Here is a 20,131-nt window from a genome sequence, read left to right as displayed (position 1 = left end):
TTTCAGACACTTTGTGTACATTTACTGTAATATTCATATAATTCCAATTGTATATCAGTTATTATACAAAAATTTTCGATCAAATTCCAATTTATCATGTGTGAAATAGATTCGTGTGAAAATGTATATGCCAGCTAATATTTGAGTAAATATTGGCTGGAGATTATCAAAGCTGACTAACTTTCGAAAAAGAAGGTTTTGAAAAATAAACTCATTTCAAAAATATTGTTAGAGTTGTAAAAAATAGTTCCTGTTAGGCAAAAAATTAATCAATTCCCAAATGTCTTTATTTTCCTAAGGAATCGTCAAAGAAGTAAGAATAAAATTATGCTACAGCAAATACAGGTATTTCATAGGAATCCTACATATCAACAACACGTTTTCCTACGTAGTGCATTTGCTGAATGCTTCATAGCGATAAGAATGATTTAAAGTTAAAATAGCACACGTGGCTGTAACAGTTTTTTTTCTTAATTTCATGATATACTTGACTAAAATAGCACAAAATTCGTGAGGCTTTAATTCCAGAATTACGAACTTTACGTCTTCTCTTACGTTTCTTTAATCTTTATTGCTGGTAAATTTGTTCAATCTTTCGAAATTCCTTCCCGCACTGTAAAATATCGATTGCTGGTTATCCTAGTTGAGTACTGGAATATCTGAATTAACAAGATTTTGTAAATTCATTAACTAGAAAATTATTTAAATCTAAACATTTTAATAATTGTAGAAATACGGGGCGAAAAGTGCAAGTCTAATATCGCGCAACGTGTTTAAATGGAACGCCAGAGGTATGGATGCGCGAAAAGAATGGATCTTATATAGAACCCAGTTTCGTTCTGTTTCTCCTGATTATTTTTCGTTTTGTTTCTAAGCTTAATAAATAGTTACTAATTTAGTGATATTTTTCTGTTATTGTATTATGTGTGTGTGTTGTATAGTAAACACTTTAAAAATTTGAATTTTCCGCCATTAAGCGGATATCGTTTTGAGACTTACATATGATTCCCGTAGTACCACTGACGAAAACATCGTGCCGCCTCCGTTCCGCTTCCTTTCCAAGTCGTGCTGTCCAAAATGCAGAAGGTGAGTTTTTTACATTGAAAATAATTTGAGTAATCATAGACTTTTAAAAAATAATTTTACAACTTAAAAATGATGTGTGATCAATCATATTACAGAAACAAAAGGAACCGATCCAGTCCGTGCAAGTCTTCGGACGCAAAGTGAGTAGAGCTGCCAAAAAATAACTAAGGTTATGTTTGCGCGTGTTTCATTAATCGAGCACGTTTTATTTACAGAAAAGCGCAACTGCGGTTGCGTATTGCAAACGAGGACGCGGAAATCTCCGAGTAAATGGACGTCCTTTGGAATTGGTTGAACCGCGTGTACTTCAATATAAACTGCAGGAACCAATTTTACTGTTGGGCAAAGTAAGCAATAATACTTTCACCTCTTTTATAAGTATGGAGTAACTTTTCACCTTGCTTTAAATTCCAGCAAAATAGTTAGCAATCTTTTAATATTAATCTATGATGTTCTCTTATTCCGAACATGATTATCTTTGATTAAACAAAAGATTACTGAGAAATTACAATACAATTCATTACATAAAATGTATGTTCATATAAAATAATCAGTATTGAAACTTTTCTTTTTTTGTAGGAAAAATTCGCAGGTGTTGACATTAGGGTCAGAGTAAATGGTGGTGGACACGTTGCACAAATTTATGCTATACGTCAAGCTATTTCCAAAGCTTTGGTAGCATATTATCAAAAATGTAAGTATAATTTTCAAAGTATTAGTGAGAATACGTATATGTTTAATAATTTAATATGTTATACTTCTAGATGTTGACGAAGCAAGTAAAAAGGAAGTGAAAGATATATTGATTCAGTATGATAGAACTCTTCTGGTAGCTGATCCAAGGCGGTGCGAACCAAAGAAGTTTGGTGGTCCAGGCGCCAGGGCACGATACCAGAAATCTTACCGTTAATTTCACATTATACTTTATTCATATTATTGAATAAAAAATGAAAAATCCGATTCTTTGAGCCATACCTAATTTTCTTTTATATGTTCTTATTAACCGCCTAACGAAAATTTACGAAGTTTATTAACCCTTAGAGGTCGGAGACTTTTTAGCCAGATGTAGCGGCAGGTCGATGCGATTTTTACGAATGTGTCGGGCGACAGATGATTGCTCATATCCATTTTTCTCGGGATTCAAACAAAGCTACTCTATACAGATTTTCTAGATACATACTTCGACCGTCGAACCTTTTACTAATTTTAATTTTATCTCCGTTAAGATGTGTCATTTGACACTTCATATGAATGAACATCAACAGTTTAGGAACCTTTTGAAGTACCAGTACTGCGTTCCTATCGCTTGGAACTAATGAAATATAACATAGACACCGATATCGCCGCTCCAGTGTCATCCGATCTGCGGCGCGAATCACCGTGGCGCCGGAACGGCAACTTTCATCCGCAAAGGGTTAAATTGAGCTCTGGTCAATTTTAAATTTGTGAACCGTCGATAACGTTGCGTTTGATATTAACGCGACAATTAGACTTCATGAACCCTAAAAAAAATTGATAATCTTCTGCCACGAACAATGGTATAAGAATAGATCAAAAACCTTACAAGAATTAGTGTCTTAGATTCTACTATACCGACCTAATTGTATTCACACTTACAAATTTCTGAATTGCATATCTATTCTTATACATATCTACTCTTGCACGTCGTCTGTGACTTAACCTGGATTGATAAGAAATCCGAAATATAAGAACATTCACAAAATAATTGAGAGAAATATAGCACCATTGGAAATTAGATATATAATATGGTGTTTTTTAATAAACTTGAGCACTTCAATCCTTAACTATTTTGTCTCGTTGTACGTGAATATATTTTGAAGTACACCTCATGCACGTACTGTATCGTGAGGGTTTTGTGAAACGTCAAAATCATATATATGAAATATCTGCATATTTTCAACGGAAGGTTGTGCAGACATAAAAATGAAGACAAGATTTAATTCCTACGATATTGTTTGCACCATAACCGAGCTGCAAAAGTGAGTATCGTGCATACTTATAAAAATGATAAGAGACTATAATAAACCTGTATAAAAAATATGACTCATTTTATTAAAGTTTGACAAATTAAAATTATAATTTGGATTTTTAGGCTCATTGGTATGCGTGTAAATCAAGTTTATGACATTGATCACCGAACTTATCTCATTCGCCTTCAACGAAGTGAAGAAAAATGTGTCCTTCTATTAGAATCTGGTAATAGGATTCATACAACAGGTTTTGAATGGCCAAAAAATGTAGCTCCATCAGGGTTTTCTATGAAGGTTTGTAATATTAATATTTTAATGAAAAAATTATAAAATAATAAAGAATTTCTTTTAAAATATGTACTAAAATATACTATTATCTATAATATTTACAGATGCGTAAACATCTTAAAAATAAACGACTTGAAAGTCTCACTCAAATAGGTGTAGACAGAATAATAGATTTACAGTTTGGTTCTAGTGAAGCTGCATATCATATCATATTAGAACTTTACGATAGAGGTAATATAGTCCTTACAGATTATGAAATGACTATTTTAAATATTTTAAGACCTCATACAGAAGGAGATAAAGTCAGGTAAGATATAATTAGAAATAAACATTTAAACTTTCATATGAAAATATTACTAGTGTACAATTTATCAGGTTTGCTGTTAAAGAAAAATATCCTTTGGATCGTGCCCGTAAAGATACTATACCTCCAATAGTAGAAATTCAGCAGCACCTTGAAAATGCTAAGCCAGGAGAAAATCTTAAAAAGGTTTTGAATCCACTTCTGGAGTTTGGTTCTCCATTAATTGATCACGTTTTATTGAAACATGGTTTCTCTCTTGGTTGTAAAATTGGCAAAGATTTTAACGTCAAAGACCATATGCCGAAATTAATCTTAGCTTTAGAATGTGCAAATAATATAATGGAATTGGCCAGGAAAGATGTTTCTCAGGGCTATATTATACAAAAGAAAGAAACGAAACCAACTACAGATGGCAAACAAGATTTTATGTATACTAATATTGAATTTCATCCAATTTTATTTGAACAACATAAAGATTCTTGCTACAAAGAGTTTTCCTCTTTTGATGTTGCGGTTGATGAATTCTTTTCTACAATGGAAGGTCAAAAGTTAGATTTAAAAGCTTTGCAGCAAGAGCGCGATGCTCTTAAGAAATTAGAAAATGTTAGAAAAGATCATGATCAGAGGCTTATATCGTTAGAAAAGACTCAAGAGGTAGATAAACAAAAGGCAGAATTGATTTCTAGAAATCAAACTTTAGTAGACAATGCCATATTAGCTATACAAAGTGCTCTTGCAAATCAAATGGCTTGGCCAGATATTCAAGTTCTATTGAAGGAAGCAGAAAACAGAGGAGACCCCGTTGCAGCTGCAATAAAACAGTTAAAACTAGAGACAAATCATATTTCATTACTATTACACGATCCCTATGAAGACAGTGACGAAGAATCAGAATTAAAACCAATGTTAATTGATATTGATTTAGCTCATAGTGCTTTTGCAAATGCCAGAAAGTATTATAATCTGAAGAGATCCGCGGCTAAGAAACAACAGAAAACAATAGAATCACATGATAAGGCTTTAAAGTCTGCAGAAAAAAAGACAAAGCAAACATTAAAAGAAGTTCAGGCCATTCACAGTATCAATAAATTGAGAAAAGTATATTGGTTCGAAAAATTTTATTGGTTCATTAGCTCTGAAAATTATTTAGGTAGGTTTATGTGATTATATGTATATTTCGAAAATAATAATCAATTAACAATTTTATTGTTTTATAGTAATTGGTGGAAGAGATCAACAACAGAATGAACTGATAGTAAAAAGGTATCTTAAATCTGGAGATATATATGTTCACGCTGATTTAACTGGTGCCAGTTCAGTAGTTATTAAAAATCCTGGAGGAAATCCTGTGCCTCCAAAAACTTTAGCTGAAGCAGGTACAATGGCTGTGGCTTACAGGTATATAAACATGTATAATGTATTAATAATCACTTTCCACTACAAATACTTTGCTACAAACAAGCTTGTATTATTAGTATCGCATGGGAGGCTAAGGTAGTGGCTGGAGCTTGGTGGGTAAACAATGATCAGGTTTCAAAAACTGCCCCAACTGGTGAATATCTTACAACTGGGTCATTTATGATTCGTGGGAAAAAGAATTATTTGCCACCGTGTCAGTTAATCATGGGACTAGGATTTCTATTTCGTTTAGAAGAAAGTTCAATGGAAAGGCATAAAGATGAAAGAAGGGTCAAGGTTTTAGATGATGAAAGTGACCATGCGGAATCTACAATCGAAGAAGATAAAGAGATTGAGTTAATAGGGGATTCTGACGAAGGTAGATTGTTAATTATAATAATATTTGACTTGATAAGAAATTGATCTAATTTTTTCAATTAAATAGAAGACCAAGCTGAAGAAAAGAATGATTTAAATCCTATTCAGGAAGAATCCAAGGAGGATCTAGATACAGAAGAAACTAATATCAATGAGAATACTAGTGATGAAGATGAAAATACATCACAATTTCCAGATACACAAATTAAAATTGATATATCCGGACCTAAGTAAGTTGTGCAAAATACAGATTTGTACCTTTTTTATCTAACAATTGAATATATAATGGTTGTTTTTCGTGAGGTAGAATGAGACTGCATATTGACAAAAACGAAACAAGAACATCAGAAAACAATGATGAAAACGTGATTTATTTAGGAGATAATAAACCAATAGTAATAAATACTGCCAATATAGAAAAAAATTCTAACAAAAATAAACAGAGACAACTTCCACAACATGAAAATAAAAAACCTGAAATGGAAACTAAAAAGAATGATCAAGTAACACTAAAAAGGGGTCAGAAAGGAAGACTGAAGAAAATGAAAGAAAAATATAAAGACCAAGATGAGGAGGACAGAAGATTATCTATGCAAGTACTTCAAGTAAGTATTGTTTTAACTACAATATCTTCGATATTCCAAGAAAGTTGCAATAATAATAGTGTATATACATTTATTTAGTCAGCAGGTGTTGCAAAAGAAGATAAAAGAAAAAGTAAAAATAAAGATCCTTCTGGACCAAAACAACAGAAAAAGAAAAAAGGTATGGCTAGACCACCTCTACTACAAAATCTTCAAATCATGGACAATGATGAAGAAGACACAGGTCCAGGACCGGAAGTTGACATGTTAGACCAGCTAACAGGGAAACCTGTCCCAGAAGATGAGTTGCTGTTTGCTGTACCAGTTGTGGCACCTTATAATATGCTATTGAATTACAAGTGAATTGCATTTTAATTTTTGATTAAAACTGTATTATAATTTTGATTAGTTGTATTTGATATATGCATTGCTTTTCAGATTCAAAGTAAAATTAACACCAGGTACAGGGAAGAGAGGAAAAGCTGCAAAAACTGCACTGTCTGTATTTTTGAAAGATAGAGAAATTACTTCGCGAGAGAAAGATTTACTAAAAGCTGTTAAGGAAGAAACAATAGCTAGAAATATTCCTGGGAAAGTTAAAATAAGCGCTCCTCAAATACAGAAATTAAGGAAGTAAATCTTGTAGAATATTAAGCAATGTACTGTATACAAAATGTATATAAGGAGACTTCAAAACAAATTACGTTACCAATAAATTATTACTCATGTTGTTAAGAACAAAACATACATTAAGATATTCTAATGTGTTTGTAATTTTTAATCATTGTTAATAAACAAACATGTATTTAAAATATATATAAAATAATTCACATGTATAAAAGTCACAAATCGAAAAAGATCTCTTCCACAGCCAACTAATTTAAAACCAAACAAGTTACTACACGGAAACTATGATATTTTAGATCAATGTGTGATCTTTAGTACCACAATAGTTAACAAACTAATAGTCAATAATAGATATAAGAAAATTAGAAATACAATGTTTACAAATACAATTGAAAATTTTCTGTATAACTCCATGGGTTTAATATGGTCCTTTCTATAATATATCCTTATAGAAATTTTCTTTGCTCCGTTGGTTGACAATTACTGGCGAGACTACCTTCACAGTCAATGAAAGAGGGAAACAGCGAGTGAGCAAGAGAGCATGAAATCAGCACAACTGCATGTGGAGTCACACCGACGAACGATAAGCTTGTTTCATTCTACCGTGCTTGCAATCTTACTCTTTTCGCGCATCCATTCGGTTAGCGCGCCATCAGAGGTACACGGCGCAAAATTCGACTTTTAAAAATGTTTCAAATAATAAAATCTGTTTTTACCCCAACACTACTTTACAACCATTAGCTCTATGTAATTATCGATTTCGAATTAGTTGTAGAACGATTGAAGTTTCTTCCCATCTACAACTGATTGGAAATCGAAAATTACATCGATAGCCCGAGTTTCATCACGTGGAGATTGCTGTGACTAGAGACTCAAAAGAGAGTCAGAAAGAAACCAGAATTCATTATGGCTACCCTTCTTACAACAACAAATTTTGCTTACTTACTAACACCTTAATAAATAACGTCTTAACACACATAGCACATTACGAAATACGACTACTGTCACCGACAAGAACGCGCTTACTAATTGAACAATAACATTCCGCTGAACGTTTACCTGAAACTAACCGTCAACACTGATTTTCATATTGCTTATTATTCAATCGAATATCTTTCACTAAGAAATTCGTTATTTCTTACTTCTCAATATTCATAACAATTCCGTTTGTTAGAAATATGGTCGAGCACCTCTTGGCTATTTTGTCATTTAGTTTGTTAGTGACAATAACTGATAAAATGGGATATTAAATAATTTTTCAATAGGACGTTGGGAGCCATGACTGCGACTTAACCGCTATATAATAACTTCGAGTTGTTTTTCGAATTTCTCCAAGTAAGCATTGCGCGTGAAAAATGTTAGAAAATTTTCATTTGTGAGAAATTCTTCAGTAGAAGATGAAAACACCCCATTAAATATCTCCACAACTCCGAATTATTAGTGATTAATTAAATGGTCAGTGTTTTGATGATAGCACAGTAAGAATGAATTCCGTTTTAACCATACGAGGACCCTCTGATCGCATCCCTTCCTCGATAAAGTCATTGACCTGGGGTCAACTGAATATTGCACAACAAATATACTCTCAATTAAATTAGTGAGTTTTCTTTTATATTTATTATTTTCTATTAATGATATTCTTTACAATTCTTAAACAAATGTGGCAAGTTCGCACTCTGTGATTTGTTCATTGGTTCGGAAACGACCCGAAACCGTCGTCACAGTTTTAACTCGTAAACAAAATCGCGAATCGCATTTTCCTCGTCATGTTTGGAGGATAGTGCATTGGCCTTTTACAATGTACATATGATGACCGACACAGCTGATCTGTATACGAACGTTTCGCGATCGATGAAAAACGGTTGAAATTTGCTTTTAAGAAAACGAAGCATTGCTGGCTATCATGCAATATCTCGCAGTTCTTTTTACGAGATGACAGATCTCACACGTATTAAACTAGCAATAATTATTATCATTCATAATTATTATTGAATTATTAATGATCAGTGTTTAATGATGGTGCAGTGAAAGTGAACATTAGAGTGGCTTGCACGAAGACATCCTTATGTTTGTCACTATCGTATACGAATCAAGCTATGCAGTTTTTCATATGTTGTCCGAGGTTAGTGGACTATCTTCCGAGCATGACGTTGATTTAAACTAAATGAATGAATTTCTTATTAATAATATTTCTGAGATTTTTCAAATTAATGAAAAATTCACTAATTGTTCATTATTTCGAACGCGTCTCAGAGTCTGAGCGTAGCCCCTTCCTTCCGTCATACCCCGGAACAAAGCATGGTTCAGCCCGCTGACTCCTATTGGCTACTGTTTTTCATTAATAACTCGTAAACAAAGACGCGGATTGCATTTTCGCTAAGGAAAAAGTTACTCTAAATGATCTCAGGAATCTCTCATTTCTCGGAGTTACAATAATTTTGATACACCCTGTATATTGTTTCTCCTCCTCATTTTTTGATAATATTTTATTATATGTATGAATTCTTCCATAAGCATAATCACACGTTCAAGAGTATCGTTGATCATTTTTAATTGTTGACAACGTTACCAGATCCTGTGAATTTGTCAAAACATTTATCTCGAACTATATTGATCAATTTTTGCAAATACATTGGATGCAACAGATTTTATTTATTTTAAAGTTGTAGCTCTTTTACAAATAAAATATCACGCCTCAGATGGCGCACCAATCGACAAATGCGCGGAGAAAGTGAGGCCCCAAGTACGGCAAAGTAAACAGGCTAGGTTTTCTATCCATGTGTACATCACACATAGAATCTGATAAGTATCGTTCTGTTTCTCTCCACCGTTTCTTGTTCTTTTTCTATAGTACTACTACGAGCTGGATGTACAGTAAAATGGTGGGGATTGTGCGAGCAGCTTAGGGAGCGCGAAAAGTGTGGAGGAATAAGACTATTACCATAACTGCACATGACAGAGACAGAGCATTTTCGAAAACTACTCTGAACTGTGCTGCAGAAGAGATCTCACAAATGGAATTCTATGATGCCAGTGTGTAGCAAATTTCAGAGCTGTTGGTAGTTAGTTACTTGAAAGTATGTTTACTTATGTTATGAGAAAAGTTTAGAATATTAAAAAACGATGAATAAAACCTCGCATTTCATGTGTTGCGGTTTCATTTTATAAATTAAAGTAATAGTATTTGACGTTCCATTACGTACGTTCGCGACAAGATCCTGCTTAGTTTATTTTTTTTAAATGGAAGAGGCGGCTACTCACTCGCCAAATTCACGTCTAGACAATAGTGATCAAATCATTGAAACAGATGATGAGAATGCAAGTAAGACCAACAATGACATTGGGTGTGAACAGGAGATTCCGTATGGAGTGTGTACACCGCAGCAGGCATCGAATGGTAGACAAATCGACAACTCTATTTTTAATACTATATCTAAAATCGTGAATCCTACAGCAAAGGTAAGCAAGAAATATTCCATTCAATCATCATATAACTACTTTATCTTATTCCTCGTCTATGATTTTGCATATCCATTATATCAAGTATTACGCCAATTGTTGAAATATTGTATTTGTTAAGTATATTCCATGTTTTTTCGTTCATTATAATTTTCTATAATTAGCAGACTGATTTTAATATCACATTCAATTGTCAGGTACCAGAGATTCAGGATTTTAAAATTGTAAAGCCTATAAGCCGTGGAGCATTTGGTAAAGTATTTCTTGGATACAAGAAATCTAATCCCGAAAAAGTATATGCAATCAAAGTGATGAAGAAAAATGAGATGATTAACAAGAATATGGCCTCGCAAGTAATAATAGAACGGAATGCATTGGCCATAACTCGTAGTCCATATTGCGTACAATTATTTTATTCACTGCAATCTGTAAGCAGTGTCTACTTAGTAATGGAATACATGGTAGGTGGAGATCTTAAGAGTTTATTGGGTGTGTATGGTTATATGGAAGAATCCATGGCAGCTTTTTATACTGCTGAAGTATGTCTAGCATTGGAATACCTTCACTCCCATGGAATTGTACACAGAGATCTGAAGCCAGACAATATGCTTTTGTCACGAGAAGGGCACGTCAAGCTAACAGACTTTGGGTTGAGTAACATATCTTTGCATAGAGACCTAGAAATATCTGATTTAGTAAATTGTACACCCAGTCTTTGTGCGAGGACACCTGGACAGCTTCTGTCGTTGACTTCTCACCTGTCTTTTGGTTCTGGACAGAAATCCGCAAGTGATTCAAATATCAGTGAGAAAAGTACGCCAGGCATTAACTTGCTGTCTGATTTACAACAGAATTGCAATAAATACCAATCATCGCCAAACTCAGTGATTTCCTCTGCAGCATCGGGAGACTACTCTCGAGTATCTGGCATTACACCTTTCCAATCAGCCGAAGACCTTCGGTTAGGAGATAACTTTGGAAACAATATCAGACCTACAAGTATTGTGGAGGATCAGGAGAGCAGCTCTGGAAGTTACCACACTTGCGAAGCTTCTTCCGTCCGCACTAATAGTCAATTGATTCAAGATGGCGACGACGAAGATGAGTCTACATTAGAAGCGGAACAATCTCAGCACACCGTTTTCCATACTAGTCCATTGAGCACGTGCATGACAATGTTTACAAGGGGTGCGAAGAGAAAGAGAGCACCTGCGGGAGGTACAACGGGTCTGACATGCGAGATAAACGCCATAGACTTGGACGTGGACAAAACGCCCAAGAGGAAAAACCGGGGCTGCATATTTTCCAGGAGTCCTAACAATTCCGATATCTCTGTATCGTTGAAGCCATTAAATGACATCAACGATGTAAACAGAGGTCAAGAAAATGGTTCAGGCGGAAGAGTCGCTTTCAGTACGCCAGTGTCATTTATGAAACAGAAGGAGAGGAATCAACAGGGGTGTTACATGGAGGAGGAAGAGGAGAAAGGCGAAGCAGAAATAGTAACTTTGGTAAAAACTACAAGATTTCAGCTTCCACTGCCCACGGCTTCTATGTCGCGTTCAGTTACCGATACACCAAGCGATGTATCGGGGCAGGCCCGTTCGCCTCAAAGTATATCCCCTATCAAAACACCTGCAAGCTCCAGCAATTGTTACACACCTTACAGAACACCAAAGTCTGTTAGAAGAGGTGGCCAGACTGGTGCTAATAGATCAGATGACCGTATACTTGGTACACCGGATTACTTAGCTCCAGAGTTGCTTTTGAAGCAAGGTCATGGTTCGGCGGTAGATTGGTGGGCCTTGGGAGTTTGCCTTTTTGAATTCTGCACTGGTGTGCCGCCATTTAACGACGAAACACCACAAGCTGTCTTTGCCAATATTTTAGCTAAAGATATTCCATGGCCAGAAGACAACGAAGCTCTATCGGCCGCAGCCACAGATGCCATCGATGCCCTTCTTACACTAGATCAACATGAGCGTCCGTCCGCTAAAGAAGTGCGGAGTATGAGCCTTTTCGAGGACTTCCCCTGGAACGATTCGCTGAAAACCGTTCCACCATTTGTTCCTCAACCCGATGACAATTATGATACATGCTATTTTCAAGGTAAGTTTTGCTAATATGACGATAATTATCAGTTCATTAACGGTATACAAGCTGGCTCACTGAAGCATATTTAAATGTTACTTTCATTCTAATTGTCGAGACCGTTCAAACTGTATTCTTAAAAATAAGGAGAATGTGTAACTATTTGAATTTGTTTTCCATTTTCAGCACGGAACATTATGCAGCATTTAAACGTGAGTAGCTGCGACACGTGACTGCTGTGGAGGCATTGTCTGGTCTATGATGGGAGTAGATACCATTAACACACGAATTGTTACAACGTAACACTATTTTTTTATATAGTTGTAAATGTATAATACTATAAAATATTTTGTTACGACTTACAAGTTTCTGTGCGTTCACTTATCTCTAGGTGAAGATTTCTGACTTAATTCCTATACTTCCTCGTTTTGTCATGGTTATAAGAGCGGAATAAAAGGAGTGTCGTTGATAGTTTTTTATGACTGAAGGAACGAGGGCTGTTATATTTATGTGTCTATGATATCTCATTATTCTATATGACGATGTATCGCGTTGTTTGATGATGAAGGGAATGATAACGAGTGAAATACTTTATCGAGCAAGAATCGGTTGTTCCCTGGTGCGTTTTCACTTCAAATTCTTGTGGATCCAGGGCAAGAAGTGCGTCACTCTTGTGTAAACACCTGGATATTGACCTTTACCACATCCAATGCCCCAGCTGACGACACCAACTTGCGTCCAGCGGCCATCGTTGACCATCAATGGACCACCACTATCACCCTGTAACAAATAATACATCAGTAAAATTCAAGAGGAATGAAAGAAGTAAACATCACGATACACACAGAGCAGGAGTCCTTTGCAGCTCTGCCTGCGCACAAGAAGCTGTCAACGATACCACCGGGTGCGGCTGCACCATACTTTAATTTGCATTCACCGTTTGACCAAATTGGTATCGACACTTCCTGGAGGACTGCCGGCTGTGGGCCACCTTGAAGAAACACGTATTGTTTCACATTAGTGTGGGATTCTAAGAGAGTCGGACTAGGAATACGAAAATTATTTTGCACCAACTTTCTCTCAAAGAGCCCCAGCCAATAACTGTAGCGGTTTTCCCAGAGTACAGTTGGGAACCGCTGGGGAGGCAGATGGGTCGTATCTGTTCTGAGAATGCGACGGGTTCACTGAGAGTCAAGAGCGCGACATCGTTGTACAAAGTACGCAAATTGAATCCTCTGTGTCTGACCACCCGTTTTACCCGTCGCTCGATGTGCCTGATTTCGGTGTTGGTTTTGATGTTGTGGTCACCAAGTCGGACTGTCAATCTTGCCACGTCCCAAGGATTCATACTGCGAACAAGTTAACCGTTTAACAAGTTTAAACATCATCCAACTGTTTGGGCGATTAATCTAGAAGTCCAAGTAGCTATAAGTAAATGACCTAAAAATCCATGAATCTTAATCCCGCATAATCGTGTACAAGTTTGAAAAACAATACCATACGACACGAACTCGTTAGAATCGTCTAAGCTATTGTAAACCGACTCGAATTCTCTTCCGAAGCGGACATTCCTCGCGGGCAGTTTTGTCATGCGGTGCGTCTTTCCGCGACTTACTTGGCAACGCAATGAGCCGCGGTGAGAATATGTTTATCATCGATGAGCGAGCCGCCGCAGAATTGTCTGCCCGCGTTGAAGAGCGCAGCCATCCAAGGCCATTCGCCAGGCTCGACGTTGTGACCGCCTACAATACGTTTCTGATCTTGGAAACCGTTCTTCGCTCCGCATTGCGAAGTGTCCAGGACGGAAATGCTTCCCGACGATGGTCTCTCAGTGGTCGGCGTTGTGGTCGGAGCACCTGGCCACCAGGCAGGTTTCTTCGTCGGCCAGGTAGTACCGAAGCTCGGCTTTTTCGAGGTCAAAACTGGTTTAAACGTGGAGAGTGTCGCTAAATCGAGGTATGGCGGATGGGTCGGTAATGGAGGCAGGGTGTGATCAGGAGGATGCGTCGGGATTGGCGGCGGCCATGAACCAGATTGCTGCGGCTTTGGTTTTACGGTCACGTCTTCCTTATTCTTCTCATCAGACTCCTGCAAACCGTATACAAGTAACATGAATGTTTAGATGAATGTAACGAGAGTAAGGAGCCGATCCGGCTTTGAATTCCTCGGAAGGAACGACGCGCCAGCGGCCACGATAGTTAAAGAGAGTCGTAAAAATTTCGTTTGCGAAACCGATAGAGCTCAGCTGGAACTTTCTACGCTGAATCTAACGCTCTCGATTCGCATCACGTATTATTTTTACGAGTTCCTGGGAACTAACCGAACTTCACGATCGATCGTTTGGTCGGCCAACTCAAGCCCCCGTCCTAATCAAGTTACCAACTGATGGCGAACCAACGATTGCCAAACACAATTACCTGTGCGTCCTCTATGATCGGATCAATGGGGTCCTCGTTACTCGGCGGAGGTGGCGTAACGACCGGAAGTAGATTCGAACAACAAATGCCGAAATTCGTTTGACCGCTCTCCTGTTCGTAGCTGCAGGTGTCGTAAACACCCAGAACCCAGCCATCGAGAGCACTTAGATCCGGAATCTTAAAGTAGGGATAGCACTCCTTGAAGCTGGTGCAACGACCAACCTCACCTTTCGACGTTAGACAGAACTCGCGATTAGAAACACCCTTCCATAGGATACCGCGGCCGCCTCTTGCCTCGATTCCAGCATCCAAAACACTTGCGGCTACTCACAGAAACAGAACATTACGTTATTAAAAAATGAATCGTTAACGCACTTAAAAAAAGGCAATACTTGATTAAAAAAAGGAAGGTGAAGTGGTTTTTCACTAATGAAAGGCTGAATTAAATCTATGAAAATTGAATATCGTAATAAGAACAGTTGTACTTTTATGAAGTGAGTACTTTGAAGAAATTTAAATAAATAAATGAATGTTGTGATTAGCACAACTTTTTGATTGCACACATAGATCCATGTATTGAAGTCTTCAAACATTGAAGTCTCTTTATCATTACAAATTCTAAACATCTCTCCCATTTTCAACAAACCGTTCCACTCAACTAAAAAGAGAAGTATCGCGATGCGAAGAGTGCACGCGCATGCATTAACGATGTGTCCACCATTGAATGACACATCGTCTACCGTTGTAACGAATGTAGATTGCTCAAGCTACGCTTTTGTCCCCGCGTGACACGTTTGTAAAAAGATCGCGCGTTATTGACATCGGGCCTTTTACCTTCGCTCACGTACCTCGTGAAAAGCGACTGCGATGCAAAACTATTTTCGGTTTGACTGTCGTTTCGTCTGGCAGTCATGGTGTCGCGGTGCTTCCCGTGAATTTACATCGAACCACGTGCAAAACGTTATCTCGAAACCGACCGAGACCCGTGCGTTGTTCTCAGCGCCCCGAATGGTATTCCTCTCATGTTCGACGGACACATTCTGATACGTCCTATTGTTGCAGAGAATTTTAATTGCAAAGGACCAAGAAAATGACCCACTTCGCAGCGATTGGCGCGAACAACCGGTGCCGCGTTGCCGAATGTTCATCTTTCGATTCACTGGTACGATGAAATATTATAACAGAATTCCAGCTGGATTATTGACAGCAAGTTCGCTGACCCAGGATTCTTCACACAGGTGCACACATGTGTCGCGGTTCGAAGACTTCCGCTTGCCGTCTATGGAACGCGCGCGGATCGTTTGTCAATGCTCGAAACCATTCACACGTACTTCAAAACATTTTCACGTTAGCGAAAACAGTCGAGGAACGCTGGAGAAATTTGACAACACGATCATTCGGAATTGTGATTTCGAAGGTGGAACTTGAAGATGAAAGATCACACGTGACGACGATTATTCTCTGCTTTAATGATAGATAGATTCGAGTAATCTACAGGTGCTGTTAACATTCATTTTTCACGCAACAATAACTTACAAGTTACCTAGGCTATTTTTCTATTATCGCGCAAGAGGATCGAGTGGACTGTGGATCGTGTAAATCGCGGTGGAAATCCGGACTAATTTCTGACGGGTCCACGGTGGATTAGCGCGACTCACCTTCAATGACCACCGCGTTGTCGTCTTGTTCCCCCAGCTCGTCCAGTGAGGACTCGAAGGTGACCGGTTTGCTCGCGGGATCGGCGTAGCTGGTGTCCGCGAGGATGAAGACGGCGAGGAGTGCCTGCACGACGAGCACCGTCACCATTCTGGACGACGACCGGCGTCGGTCCACGTTCGATCGCGGTAACTGAAGGGGAAACAAACAACACGGTGGGCCTGGTGGATCGCGAATTGTGAGGGTCCGGTCGCTGTTACCAGTAGGGACCCTGGGACCGACACTAACTTGCTAAGCTGCTGAATAGCCGGTGCTCGAGCTTATAACGGGCTCGTTCTCCCCTCTCGGGCACTCCGCTGTTCTTTGCCCCTAGCAGGTTCGCCACGACAAGCCACCGGGAGTCATCGGGATCTCCTCTTGTTCTTTTAGCGGTTGCTGAGCACCTCCGGGCACAGTCCAGCCACCGGCGAAGGAAAGGGTGAGTAGAGGGCGAACATTTCCATCTGGAAGATTGAGCGGTTCGACCGCACCAATACCAATCAGGCGACCGATTCACCGATCCTTGTCCCGAGTTCGTTTCGGTCGGATAGGGCGTCGTTGCCCAGTGTTGCGTGTCATGTTTTTATTTGGACGCTTTTATTCGCTTCTTAACGAGTCCGTGCGTACGCAGCGCGAGTAAGCACTTTACAGTTTCGGTGTAGTTCTAAGATCGCCTTCTGCTATGGTGCTATCTATAGTAGAAAGTGTTTCGAACAGACAACATGCAGCAAACACTGTTCGAACGATAAACACGCGTGTTCCTGTAGCATGAAAGTCACGAAAGATTAAGTGGGATGTCAAGGTATTGAAACAACTCGTGATCAAAGCAGACGGTACAGCTTCTTAGAAACTTTTCTCGGTGTTTGGAGATGATTGGAGATTTCTTAGAATCGGCGTTTAGTGTTTTTTGTATTTGTCCCGTACTTTGCAATATAAACAAACAAATATAAATTGTCCCGTACTTTGCAATATAAACAAAATTATGTTAGCGTTTTGCTAATGTTAAAGGCCTCCCGTTTAACCACCGTAATCTGGTATTTTTATGTATAGAATGCAAGGATACATATATGACAGCAATAGATATGGTATTTGTAGAAATCGGCATTTTTGAGGTGCTACACGTTAATAAAATTTCTGTTTAATTTTTATAGCAAAATATTTTCTACAGTAGAACCTTACTTATGTGAACAACTCGTGGGACAAGGAAGTTCGGATAATATATTTTTACTGTCGCCTTTTTTAGCTCTTACGTTTGGTTAATCGAGATTTATGACCATGAGTCATATCATTCGGAGAATAAAAAGTAGGCAGTGGTCGGATTGTTTGTATTTTGTATTTCGTACAATTTTATATTGACACATACACATAACAGTAAACATGTATTACATGTATATAGTAATAGAGGTTCATTTGGGATTTCAAATAACAGAGACCCGGTCTCAAGTAATTCGTACTATTGTGGTTTTAATTAGCGTAGTTCTACTGTACTTCATAAATAGATCTCTGCAAGTGCCAGTGCGCATGAAAATATTAGATACAATTTTTCTCATGCACCGTTAACTGCGCATACGATTGGCACATTTTCGTCCGATCAATTTTTCGAGGAAGATATGATTGGACGTTTATGACGTGTTCGTGTTGTCTAAAAAAGAAAAAACAGACAGGCGTGAAATAAATTGTCAATAAGAACGTCTAACGCAAAAAATCGCCTCGATTTTCATTTACCGTTTCGCGGATCGTGTTCGGTCGATCAAGAAGAATGGTCAAACGATCCGGTAACGGGTCCACACCGGCTATCCGGTCATCGAAAACACAGTTCTGATTTCAGCCTTTTCCTCCTTCTCCTCCTCCTCCTTCCCTTCTCTCTCTCGCTCTCGCTCTCTTTTCCCTTCTTCTTCTCCGGGCTCCAGAAGAATATAGTCGAAGCGGCCCGATTTGTCATTCGATCCGAAGATCCGTGTCCAATTTGCCTGGTTCGGTAACGGGTAATGCGGACCTGTTATCCGATAAGTATCAGGAATCTGTAATTTCGCTCGGGGTCGAAAATGGTGGACGTTTCAAGGGGGACAGCAGCTTGAATCTCTCTCTCTCTCTCTCTCTTTTATTTCTCCCGGTGTCTTTCTGTCTGTTGGTGATTATGCAAGGCGTACAGTGACGGAACCGGATCGATTTTGATTTGCCGCCGTTCGATGTTCCTTGGTCGGGTATATGAACGCCGGTTTCGAATGGCATTTGCATAGAGAGCACAATCCTCGGGCTGGCCTTGAAGAGGCCGAGGGAAGGCTGCACGTAAGGGACGTCGGCCGTGAACTTACCCGGCCGTGTGATTCTCGTGCACCGTCACGAACGCCATGCGATACCGCGTGCATTTCCTTCTGGCACGATGAATGGAATTTCTTCGAGCGGCCCCGAGTCGTATGGGCCGCACGGTTCCCACCTATTTGTTTCTATTTTCACGCGGGTTCCAGCAATGCAGCAATTCGTGCCCGTGGTCGTCGATGGGCGCCAACAGCTTATTGGAATTTCTGTTTGCTGAGGAAAATAATACGTTCTCCGTAGTGCTTCTTTTTTCGCCCGTGGTTCCCGACGAGTAGAAGGGGAGTCCCTTTCTTTCTGTGCCTTTAGAAGGATCATGGCCAGTGTTTTTATTACAGTTTTCGTCGTAGGGAGCTGATGAGCGGAAAAGGAGAAATGTCTGCTATGCTCAAAATTTGTTCTTAGAGATTACTAATCAGTATATTGTTAACAGTAGGTTTATTGATTTTTTAATTTACACCTATTCGGATGTGAAAGACGAATTTGTGAATTATTTATTCAATATATGTTAACGTTCGTTAAAAATCGGAATAAAAGTCTGATTGCCATTTCTATGAACTAATATAAAACAGCTACTTTTAGCGTTCAGCAAATTTAGTGTCAACTACGTTTCTAATGACGAATGCAGTAAAGAAAATAAAGTACAGAGTATCGAATATGTTTGTTTCAGCATATAGAAACTGATGGTTTCCTCGTGCGGTTGGGTCATAAGACACTCAAATCACTTAGTAGACCCATCCAACGCGCTGAAGTAGATTAGAGACGTAGTCAGCCATGTCTGACCATCGAACGGTGAGTTACTACTTTTAGCTTTATCTTTACGTCGACTATATTAACTAACGCATTGCGAAGGAGAAACATTCTGCATTGTTTTAGCTCTATCATGCCCAGTGTGCGTAAATGCTATCAATTTTTTGTTGCTGGAAATAAAGTCCAAGTATAAAAGGTGGTCTCAGGTTTCGAGACGAGAACAAACTTCGCGTTTTAGTGGTTCATTGAACTGATCCTGAAAGGGTGAAACCGGTAAACACGGCTTTAGCTTCGCCCTTTTCATTGCTCTTTTAGCGCTCACTACTGGCGGATCGTTAACAATCTTCATCAGAGGACCCACGATAGCAATTAGCATCTTCAGGGAGAGTTTTATGGCTCGTAGCTCACGTTTTATTCGAATAACTTGAGTTGATTATTTTTTTTATAATATTCGTAACACACTACATTCAAAAGTTCAAAGAATTTCTTTTCGTTCAACGCTTGGACCAACGTGCATGGAATATTGGAATATAGAAATTAATGTAAAAAAAGTACACAGATAGTATATTGCATAGGAAAGGAACAGGAGTATTAAAATGGTAAAGGGTTCGTGCTCAGCTAATTAGATCTTGTTACAGTAAAATGTGTCGAACATAAAAAGACATAAACGCAAATAATCTCATTAAAGTGCAGATCTAACTGCATCTTGGACTATGATTAAACTAATTTCGAAACAGATGCCGGTTG

The 20,131-nt window shown here is 38.5% G+C and overlaps 4 protein-coding genes across 6 annotated transcripts; 3 read left to right on the top strand and 1 right to left on the bottom strand.

Annotated features, from left to right (window-relative positions):
- The first annotated feature begins 1,005 nt into the window (after positions 1–1,005).
- Positions 1,006–2,046, top strand: Rps16 (ribosomal protein S16). Its single transcript, XM_078178181.1, has 5 exons — positions 1,006–1,086; positions 1,182–1,226; positions 1,302–1,433; positions 1,666–1,780; positions 1,851–2,046. Exons 1-5 carry the CDS (start codon positions 1,078–1,080, stop codon positions 1,994–1,996), a joined length of 447 nt encoding a protein of 148 aa, XP_078034307.1. The 5' UTR covers positions 1,006–1,077; the 3' UTR covers positions 1,997–2,046.
- A 702-nt stretch (positions 2,047–2,748) lies between these two features.
- Positions 2,749–7,027, top strand: Clbn (Nuclear export mediator factor NEMF homolog Clbn). The gene is made up of 10 exons (XM_078179052.1): positions 2,749–3,086; positions 3,200–3,371; positions 3,470–3,672; positions 3,741–4,819; positions 4,887–5,067; positions 5,145–5,446; positions 5,513–5,675; positions 5,753–6,050; positions 6,129–6,388; positions 6,468–7,027. The coding sequence occupies exons 1-10, from the start codon at positions 3,031–3,033 to the stop codon at positions 6,664–6,666; spliced, it is 2,913 nt and encodes a 970-aa protein (XP_078035178.1). The 5' UTR covers positions 2,749–3,030; the 3' UTR covers positions 6,667–7,027.
- A 2,535-nt stretch (positions 7,028–9,562) lies between these two features.
- On the top strand, positions 9,563–12,657 carry Gwl (serine/threonine-protein kinase greatwall). 3 transcript variants are annotated; one of them, XM_078178960.1, is made up of 4 exons: positions 9,563–10,115; positions 10,313–10,928; positions 11,016–12,224; positions 12,393–12,657. In XM_078178960.1, the coding sequence occupies exons 1-4, from the start codon at positions 9,897–9,899 to the stop codon at positions 12,437–12,439; spliced, it is 2,091 nt and encodes a 696-aa protein (XP_078035086.1). In that variant the 5' UTR covers positions 9,563–9,896; the 3' UTR covers positions 12,440–12,657. The 3 variants fall into 3 exon arrangements, with proteins under 3 accessions (XP_078035086.1, XP_078035085.1, XP_078035084.1); XM_078178959.1 differs by having other exon boundaries at positions 11,001–12,224; XM_078178958.1 differs by having other exon boundaries at positions 10,313–12,224.
- Positions 12,658–12,833: 176 nt separating this feature from the next.
- Positions 12,834–16,507, bottom strand: LOC144469061 (proclotting enzyme). Its single transcript, XM_078178961.1, has 6 exons — positions 16,282–16,507; positions 14,624–14,946; positions 13,822–14,294; positions 13,281–13,555; positions 13,052–13,197; positions 12,834–12,986 (listed from the first exon to the last, which is right to left on the bottom strand). Exons 1-6 carry the CDS (start codon positions 16,427–16,429, stop codon positions 12,834–12,836), a joined length of 1,518 nt encoding a protein of 505 aa, XP_078035087.1. The 5' UTR covers positions 16,430–16,507.
- Between the last annotated feature and the right edge of the window lie 3,624 nt (positions 16,508–20,131).

This window comes from Augochlora pura, chromosome 4, assembly GCF_028453695.1.
Source record: "Augochlora pura isolate Apur16 chromosome 4, APUR_v2.2.1, whole genome shotgun sequence".
In the NCBI taxonomy this organism is placed as follows: Eukaryota; Metazoa; Arthropoda; class Insecta; order Hymenoptera; family Halictidae; genus Augochlora; species Augochlora pura.
Note: the sequence above shows the minus strand (reverse complement) of the source record. Positions and strands in the feature narration are given on the sequence as shown.